General features: G+C 36.8%; 2 protein-coding genes across 2 annotated transcripts in view; both read right to left on the bottom strand.

Moving 5' to 3' along the window:
- Window positions 1–10,152, bottom strand: part of LOC106678084 (sperm-specific sodium:proton exchanger) — a gene marked incomplete at its 5' end in the record, with an annotated part of 162,896 nt that overhangs the window by 84,224 nt on the left and 68,520 nt on the right.
- Window positions 2,007–2,785, bottom strand: LOC106678087 (oxaloacetate decarboxylase, mitochondrial). Its single transcript, XM_014416389.2, has one exon. The coding sequence runs from the start codon at window positions 2,702–2,704 to the stop codon at window positions 2,057–2,059; it is 648 nt and encodes a 215-aa protein (XP_014271875.1). The 5' UTR covers window positions 2,705–2,785; the 3' UTR covers window positions 2,007–2,056.

Raw genomic sequence — 10,152 nt, 5'->3', positions numbered from 1 at the left:
ATGGTGTGGTAGGATATATTATCACTCCTTTCAGCGTGGACTTGTAAGACGATGGTGTGGTAGGATATATTATCACTCCTTTCAGCGTGGACTTGAGCACATATGTATGAGTTAGGTTCACTAACAGTGTTCACCATCTCTCTAATGTTAGCTACATCATTTACTATTTAGTTTCGAAATTATTACTTGTTTTAGAATCATTATTGTTGATAGAGCACCTAATCTGTTGTTGAGTGGTAATTCATCTTTTTAAGGACATTTCTTGGATCTTGATAAATACTTGATAAACGTTTGCGTCCTGTAACTAATTGCCAACTGTTTTCCGTAATGTTGACCTCAGTAATTAATAACTTATGGTTAGCATTTGTATTGATTACCTCCGATGAGGAGGTTTGTTATGCTTCCATTGGAAGCTCTTCCGACCTCATAAACCTTTCGTAAAATAAGCGTCACTGTCCAGTTCTTGGAACATGTTTAATTTAAAAAAGTTCAATAAGCAATAATATAAACTGTAGAGAAAAATTCAGTACAGTAATCACACTTAGGTTAAACATCTGTCCCAACATTAATGATTAAAAAAATAAAATGTATGAGCCAGTAATCGTCATGACAACTAACACACCCGTTGTGGCGAGTTTATTCCGCCATATTATTGATAAGAGTGAAACAGTTACTTTGTATTAAAATATGTCAAAGTTATGAAATGAAGTAAGTTTGTTATTAAGCTTGATTATCGTTTAGGTAGAAGTTTTGTCGTTTTAACTATGCCCATTAAAAAAATCTACAAGAAATGAGTGTAAATGCTAATGTATAAGTTATTTCTAATTTATAGCTTATATATAAGACGATTTTGTACTTAGGGTCCCGTTATTATCTTGTATCTTCAGTGTATTTTCTACTGTTGCGATCAGTTAATACGTTTTTTACTGAAAAAAAATGTAACTACAATGTAGTTTTTATCCAGTGATTGAAAAACGAAATTAAATTGAAATTTCCAACAAATTTTGCAAAAACAGAAAGGAGCTATTAAAATTAGCCACATAAATCAGCTTCTAATACGAATCTAATAATATTACTAGTAATAATACGAGCCTAATAATATTACTCGTAACGATACGAGCCTAATAATATTACTCGTAATAATACGAGCCTAATAATATTACTAGTAATAGTACGAGCCTAATAATATTACTCGTAACAATAATAGCCTAATAATATTGCTCGTAATAATACAAGCCTAATAATATTACTCGTAATAATACGATCCTATAATTCTCCAAGCCTAAAACAATAACTAGATCAAACCGAATAACTTATACACAGTATAGCAGATTACAAAGTACCTTGATTTGTAGTGGTTTAGTAAAATATTTATAAAATTTTAACTGCCCCACTGGTTTTGTAATTTAAAAAGAAAAAGCATAAGATAATCTAGTGTACTTTTTTTTCTGCTTTGTGTATATTTCTTTTTTATACTTCAATAAGAGAATTATTTCTCAAATCAAAGTTCACCTAATGATCATTATACCGGTAGAATAGCATGCTATCTATTTAGACATATTCCGGTAGAATAGCATGCTATTTAGTTACATGTATTATGAGATGGCAACACTGCGTGGACAACACTGACGAGCGAGAGAGGAGCGAAGTTTTTTTTTTGGACAAGAGTGATGATAATAGTTTGAGTGTGTATGTTTGTTCTAGTTTGGTGAAAGTTATATTAGTTGTGATTTTGACTTCTGAGTTGTGAGAGACTCTTTCTATTATTATTGAGATTATTCCCTAACCTATAATATAACTGTTTAAGCTAATATAATATTGAGATCTATGGTATTGTTTATTCTTCATCTCTCTTATTTTCTCCATTAAGAAAAAGAGACTATAGCCCCTACATGTATACCAGTAGAATAGCTTTCTACCCATAGTGTTGACATGGAAGGAAAAAGAGAAAAAATTAATATGTTTCACTTTGAGGCGATCAATTAGAAATATTAATTATATCATAGGACAATTGATATATTTATTTAAGGTATATTCCATTATGATATTGCTTTGATCAGAATACATTAAAGGTAATGGATAAAAGGTTTTCTAAACCACCTTGGATACAGTTGCCTCTTTGAATGGTTCCTATGCCGCCGGGGGAACCGGTGAGGATCAAGTCGTACGGCTCCAGGGTCATGGTCTTGGAGATGAAGGACAGTTGGTCGGATATGGAGAAGATCATGTCCGAAGTCCTACAATCCTGTTTGGTGGTTCCGTCGATGCAGCACCAGAGGTGGGAGTCGTTGGGCTTGGGTAGGCAGGTGGAGGGGATGGCGCAGCTGACGGGGGTCGCCGTGTCAAAGCCTTTGGAGATGAGCCAAGGCAGGCCTTCCTTCCTGTGGTTGTTGAGGATGTTCATGGCGGTGAGGTCCAGGGCCAGGCAATAGCCACCGATGTAGTTGAATGCTTCGCTTCGATCGATGTTCTTCCCTCTTTGTCCGATAATGACTCCCAATTCTATTTCATGGAACACATCATATCCTTTAGGAATCAGGATCGGCTGTCCTTCTATTATATATGTCGTTGTCGGTTTTGAAAAGAAAATTGGTTCTCGTGGCTCAGGTAGTTTCTTTTCTTTTAGTAAGGACCTGTAATTCAAACCAATTCCCAGAATTTTTTTCCCCAAACAATAAAATTTGCTAACGTCAAAACTACACATGCTAGAGTTCAAAATAGTTAAAGCAACTATTATATGTTTATAAATATAAGTTAAGTTAAATATATTAATTAGCTAAGTGATTTTTTATAAATAAATCATATGATAATATTCATGGTATTGTTAAATATTTAATAGATTTAGTAATTGATGATATTATGTATGACGATCAGGGTAATTTAGAGGGCTAACTAAGTATTACCCTTGGGCAAAAAAATATCACTCACGGCTAGTATGTATTGAATGATATCTGGACTGTATTCCAATTTGACTGAAGAATTAGTTGACTGTATTGGAATTTGACTGAAGAATTAGTGGACTGTATTTGAATATGTCAGATGAATTAGTGGACTGTATGGTAGGGATGGGATACCGGAAGAAAAATATCAATATTTCGATAATATTGATATCAATATCCCTTCCCTTGTGTCATTTGCTTTAATTATTAATTAAATACTAGTAAATAAACTTGACAATACTCAGTAGCTGATGTCTTCTATTCAAAACAGATTCCAGATGACTTCATAATCAATTGGTTATCCAAAGAGCTTATATCTAATACACTATATTACACCCAACTATATCGATAAATTTGTACATAGGTACATACAGAGATTAAAATAGCAATAAAATCAAATATGCAAAATGAAAAATAAAACTTGATACTAAAGAAAGAAAATAAATTTTTCTGTTGAAGTTTGAAAATGAAGTTTTCTGTTTAAATAAAAAATTCTGTCTGATTGATCAATTACAATGTTCAATGTCTCTGAATTTAACTTGACCGGTGTTCAATTTGCATTTAGATTTATTTAGTATGGTGGAAGGTGTATTATATTTTTTTTTGCGGATATTATTGGATAAACTATTATTGACTTCTGAGTTGTGAGAGATCGTTTTTATTTATGATTGAAATTATTGTCTAACTCAATAATGTAAGAGTAATTGAGCTAATATAATATTGAGATCTAAAGATATAGGAAGTACACATGTCAAAGATAAAAGGAGAGATATCTACCGATACTTGGAACCGAGTTCCGGGCATGCAGAGATTGGAAGGAAGTGAAAGACCTCTTTAAAAAAAGCTTCTCAAAGGGAAGGAACTCACGGACATGAGGACGCTATTAAAGCTGGAAAGAGAAGTAGGGGTGGACTACAACTACTACCTACTCTAAAGGTATTACTCACACTTCATCACTCTTATTATTTTTCAATAAAAAAACTATTAGGCCCCTATAGGGTCAAGGTTATATATATAACTATAGGCCCCTATAGGGTCAAGGTTATATATATAACTATAGGCCCCTATAGGGTCAAGGTTATATATATAACTATTAGGCCCCTATAGGGTCAAGGTTATATATATAACTATAGGCCCCTATAGGGTCAAGGTTATATATATAACTATTAGGCCCCTATAGGGTCAAGGTTATATATATAACTATTAGGCCCCTACAGTCTGCCTAATCTCATTACTTCTTCATTCTTGGTTCTGGTTGAGCTCAACTTTAGTCCTCAATCACTGTTCATAAATACAAAATAATAAATTTAATGTTACTTTTTGAATTGAAATATTCCAATATTTCTGACTTGGCAGTCTGCTAGGGGAGAGTTGATCCTCAATCGGTTGTAGTGGTGACTATATTGTAAATACAAGGTGGGTCAAAATAGTATTGGCACACTCCCCTTTTTTTATAATTCAAAATAGGATTAGGATATTTTCTAGGAATAAGATTTACTTCATTAGAGGGCCTTGAACACTAGAATTTATAAGGAATTAATATTTGGAATTCAAAGATTAATTTGAAGTAATCATACTGTATGAAGCATGCCCTCAACTGAAATTGCAGGACACACTTCATTTTTGGTTTGCTGGTTGGGTTGAAGTGGACTGTATAAATGAAAAATAACATGATTAAATGAGAAATAATTCTATCGTTTATGTTACAATGGTGTGGTGGGTGGCCGAAAGGAAACATTATGATTAAATGGTTAGTAAAATTTTGAATACTGGGCTATCGAATTGTAGATAGAAACTTGAGGTGGTTGATGATGATTGCCAAGTGTTGGTGAATGTTAATTATAGGTTAGGTAGGTTGACTTACTCCATGGTTCTTTCCTCCCTCTGCATCTCTAAGCCTCTCTCCTCCCTACTGCTGGGAACAACTCCAAGAGTTTTACTCACTCATGGTGGATTCCTGATGTCAGAGACAAAGAAAATGATGAACTGCTTCTCAAGACAAGATGGCTCTCTCACCCTCTCGCTTGCTTCTCTTGCTACCAAGCGTTGGAGGAGGCAAGCTTTTGATGCTGGCCACATGGGCGCTACTGATCCAAAGCCTTTCTGATTCACCTTTCCGTTGCCGTAGGTTACCGGAATATTAAAAGTAAATTTTCAGAGTCTAAAAAGTATTTGCACACATTTAATTGTGTAGATAATATTTGATAGATTTGAAGTGTTATAGTTTGTTATCATCATTTGTTCGCATCTATGACGATGTCTTTATTCTTATAGGCAGTGACGAAATACGATTTTTTGTTACTTCTGGACCAATTTCACCCCATTTTTCTTCTGAGAATTTTTTTTCTATAATTGCTAGTCCAATAAGTACCATAGGCAGGGGCGTACTCAGAAGGGGGAGGAGAGGGTGACTGCTCCCCCCTAGAAGTGAAAAAATATTAATTTAGTAAAAATTTATTTTTTCTTTCAATACATACTAATACTAATTGTAATAACTAATAAAGTATTGCAACAATTAAATATAATTTTCCTGAAATTTTGGTTTCATTGCCCTTTCCTGCTGAAATGCACAAACCACGATGGTTTACCCCTGGATCCTGGGTACGCCCTTGACCATCTATATCATTGATGTCCCGAGACTTTTTAGTTGCCTCCGAACATTGTACAGCATCCACTCTTTCGTTTTGTCAGCCGTATACTTGGGATCATTGTCTTATTAGAAGATTAAAGTATCTTTGATCCACATATTTTCGGCAGTGCATTTTAAATTACGCCGTCATTTGTTTCGGCAATAATGATACCGTCAATGAAGGCCAAATTTACCTTTACTATTCCACGACATCCCTCCCCATATTTCACAGTGGTTCTCGCATTTCAAGGCTGAAAATCGTTATTACCTTTTCGCCAAACGTGCTTGCGATAAATAGGGTCGAAAGTATTAAATTTACTTCACATCTGAAAAAATAAAATTTATCCAGAATTCCAAGTCCTTATTAACAAATGATATGGCATAGTTGAGCCATTTTCCCGCTTTGCCTCGATGGTTTTTTTTTTCTCTACCATGATAACTATATTTGTGAATAACATTTCTCACTGTTAGTAAAATTAAGATATTGTAATAATGTTTTGGAAGTGTATGCGACCTCTTCTGCTACCCTGAAGGATGTTGTAGTGAAATCTTCCTTTACAATACGCGGTATGTTCGTTTGTTCTCTTTCATTAAATTTTGATGATCGACCTGAACGAGGTTTGTTTCGAATGAATGGATGGTCCTTCCAGAACTTTTTTCTGAGCTCGGCGTAATACTGGGTTATATGCGTATCTCTGGTGATTACGAAAATAAATCGTACTGCGAAATTGTCTTATGAATTTAAGTTAAGATTAGACACTACTCGAGAGTCTACCATATACCAGACAACCTTAGTCAAAGTGAGGGAAAACAAGGAGGAACTTGAGAGTTGACGGATTTAAGTGGAAGGAGATTACAGTTTCCAGGATAAAGCATCATCAAAAGTGACTCTAATATTTTTGACTGACTTATGGAATGAGAAAGGAGTATTGTTTAGGAAAACGTAAGGGGTCCTGGGATAAATATAAGGAGAGAGGGTGATCCGATTATGCTGGCTTTAGTCTTAGCATTTAACGGAAGTTTATTGTGTTTGCCCAAGTGCTTATTCTATTGATGTCTTCTTAAGGTTAAAAATGGCATTTGAGGCGTCATGAGGATCGAAGGAAAGGTAGATTTGTAAGTCGTCTGCATATAGATGGTACTAGAAATACTGGATGGCGAGCGGAATGGAGGGAAATACTGGAAGATGGAGAAAAGAGTAGGGGATAGAGAGGAACCTTGAGGTACGCTAGAAAGAGGTAGGGAGCAAGAGGGAATATTATTAGGAATAACAACATACTGGGAACAACCGGTGTAGAAGGATTGAAACCATTGAAGGGCACTAAATGACAAAGAGAGACTGTGAAGTTTAGAAAGGAGGTTATTGTGATCGACGGAATCAAAGGCTTTCCAGGGAAAATCAATTGAGAATGAGGATGACGGGTTTTTGTTGGTTGTGTGGCTGTGTTGAGTCTATGGCTGTGTGGTGAAATATTACCAGATAAATTTTATTTAAAGCGTAAACTAGTGACATTGTTGCGGCCAGCATATGGTCCAATAATTCATTATGTAACAGATGTTATAAAAAACAAAACAAATCGAGTCTCGGTTGTTATTATTTATACGGCAGATGAAGAGAAGACTTCTTAGCCTCTTATTGTGTGCACACACATCGGCTGTAGTGTTTCTCCAAACTACGTAGCCTTAGTAGCCAGCAGCCTGGCCATCTCCGCCAGCTTAATAATTTTCGCCGGACTCCAATCAGTCAGCTCATCCTCCACGAGGACAAACCTACCCAGGGTTTATCACATTATCACATTATATATTATACACATTATCACCATGGGGCATCCATCACTCATGGTGATAATAAGACGTGTGTCTCTCTCTTTGTTGTTTAACCTTAAGATAATTTTCGTAATAGTTTTAAGTTAAGTTTTATTCCAGTTTATGTTTGATTTTTTTTTTTTTTACACTTATTGAAAATAATTGTAAAATTGGGCTGTTCATTTCTATTCATGGCTGGAATAGTAAAGGTTCCTCTTGAACCCCAACCCACCGTGGATCCGGCTCAGCGGGCATTATTACCGGGATTAACCGGCGATGAAGACAATTTACAGGGATAACGAGAAATAAGAAAAAGAATCAAAAGCAACAAGCGCCTCGCTCCTCTTTTTTTGGTCATCACCAATAACCAACCAATATGCTCATCATGAGGCAAATAAACATGTTTACAGAATTTTGTACCAAAACTATGACCGATATGAAGCTGATAATATCACATATAAGTATGGAACTGAGGGGGATGTTATCACAAAAATGATCACACTAACCCTCTTAAACTTCAATCGCTCTGAACACAAAATTAAAAGAGTTATAGTTGCCCCTCATCAATACAACGGTGGCCGTAACTAACCAGTGATTTATTTTCGCTCCGTTTGTAGACGACTTGCCGTAGTTCTTTCACTGACCCTTAAGGACACTGGTAAATTTCCGTGATGTAGGTGGGTTGTTGCATCATCACTTAGATGGTGAGATGATGTAGGTGCGTTGATGCATCTTCACTTGGACGGTGAGAAGGCTTAACCACGAGAGTTGGGTGTACATAGATGGCGGCATCTTTTTCGAAGTCGTTCCATGGCTGACAGCTGTGATGATACCTCCGTAAGGGTTGTGTGGCCGTCCTTGAATGAGGCATATTCCAACGGCGGTCACCCCTGAAGCCTTGTGTCTATGAGCACGACCACCATTCGTTCGATGAGCGCTAGTAGCTCGTAGCTGTCCGCCATGGAACGACATCGAAAAAGATGCCGCCACCTATGAATAAAACAGCACGGTAATATTTATTATTAAGCACATTCAAGAGTATTCGTGTTTTGCTCAAATGACTGGTCACGTGATCATTGGCAGCCAATTGGAGGCTAGTATTTGGTCACGTGACCTCTTGGCGGGGGATTTAAATTTAGTTCGACATAACCTTAACCACTCACGTGATCATCTGGCCACGCTCTCATTTAAGTCACGTGACTCACAGAGGCTGAGTGCGCCCGGCCGACATTTTGTTTTTATGCTATTTGAGATGCTAACGAATTTGGCAGAGGCTGAGTGTACCCGGCCGCCATTTTATTATGAGGGTCTCACTGTCTTTTTCTTTTCGTTCCCCGCCATATTGGCAGGGGATCAGTCTACCCGGACGCCATTTTATTACGAGGGTCTCACGACCTTTTTCTTTTCGTTCACAACCATATTGGTCACGTGTCTCTTGGAATTGGCAGAGGCTGAGTGTACCCGGCCGCCATATTCTTTATTGATCGCCATCATTTTATTATTAGGGTCTCGCGACCTTTTTCTTTTCGTTCAGCACCATATTGTGAGGCTGAGTGTACCCGGCCGCCATTTTGTTTTTGATCGCCACCATTGCATTATGAGGGTCTCGCGTCCTTTTTCTTTTCGTTCAGCGCCATATTGGCCGGGGCTGAGTGTGGCCACCCGCCATTTTGTTTTTTATGCTGTTTGAGATACATACGGGTTTGGCAGAGGCTGTGTGTACCTGGCCGCCATTTTATTTTTTGATCACCGCCATTTTCCTTTTATACCACAACCAGGGGCTGAGTGAGCCTAACCGCCATTTTTTTATACTGTTTGAGAGGCTTACTGTTTTTGGAAGAGACTGAGTCTACCCGGCCGCCATTATCTTTATTGATCGCCTTCATTTTATTATGAGGGTCTCATAAATGATGTAATTTCATTCTACTATCTGAAAATTTGTAAACGTTCACCAGATAAAAATCTCACTATATGAACCATATAATTATTCTTAGGGGACATATGTCCCAGCATAAAGTTATTTTTTTCATTTTCATTTCATTTCATTGAGCACGTGACTTACGGGTTTGGCAGAGGATGAGTGTACCCGGCCGCCATTTTTTTTATTGAACGCCTTCATTTTATTATGAGGGTCTCGCGACCTGTTTCTTTTCGTCCAGCGCCATATTCTGAGGCTGAGTATACCCGGACGCCATTTTGTTTTTTTAACGCCACCAGTTTATTAAGAGGGTGTGGTGATCTTCTTTTCGTTCACCGCCATATTGTTTTTTTTTATTGTGTTTTTTTCGCCACCATTTTATTACGAGGGTCTCGCGATCTTCTTCTTTTTGTTAGCCTTCATTTTATTATGAGAGTTTCGCGATCGTATTCTTTTCGTTAGCCGCCATTTTATGGCGTGTCTCACGAACATAAAAAAATCGGACGTTGACCTGCTAAGCTCTTAAACATGAAAAATGATAAGTAGGAATTTTTAATACCCCTCATTTTTTAATCATTCCGACTTTGAACCTTAATCCCCTCTAGATCTGTTACCATGTAGGACTTTTTAATCTCTCTTATATTTTAATACTTTTGACATTGAACTATAATACCCTCTATTTTAGGTTCCTCAGCGGATATCAACAAAGCATCATTTAATTCCCTGAGGATTGAATTTTGGACAGGCAATACCTAAAACATAACACAGATATTGGACTCGGTTACCATCTTTATCAGTTAATTCTTTCGGTCGAAATGAAGAAACTTAAAACCACTAATAAATTACATATAGTAGTAGGA

This window comes from Halyomorpha halys, unplaced genomic scaffold (assembly GCF_000696795.3).
Source record: "Halyomorpha halys isolate HHAL.00 unplaced genomic scaffold, Hhal_1.1 Scaffold122.1, whole genome shotgun sequence".
Lineage (NCBI taxonomy): Eukaryota > Metazoa > Arthropoda > Insecta > Hemiptera > Pentatomidae > Halyomorpha > Halyomorpha halys.
Note: the sequence above shows the minus strand (reverse complement) of the source record. Positions and strands in the feature narration are given on the sequence as shown.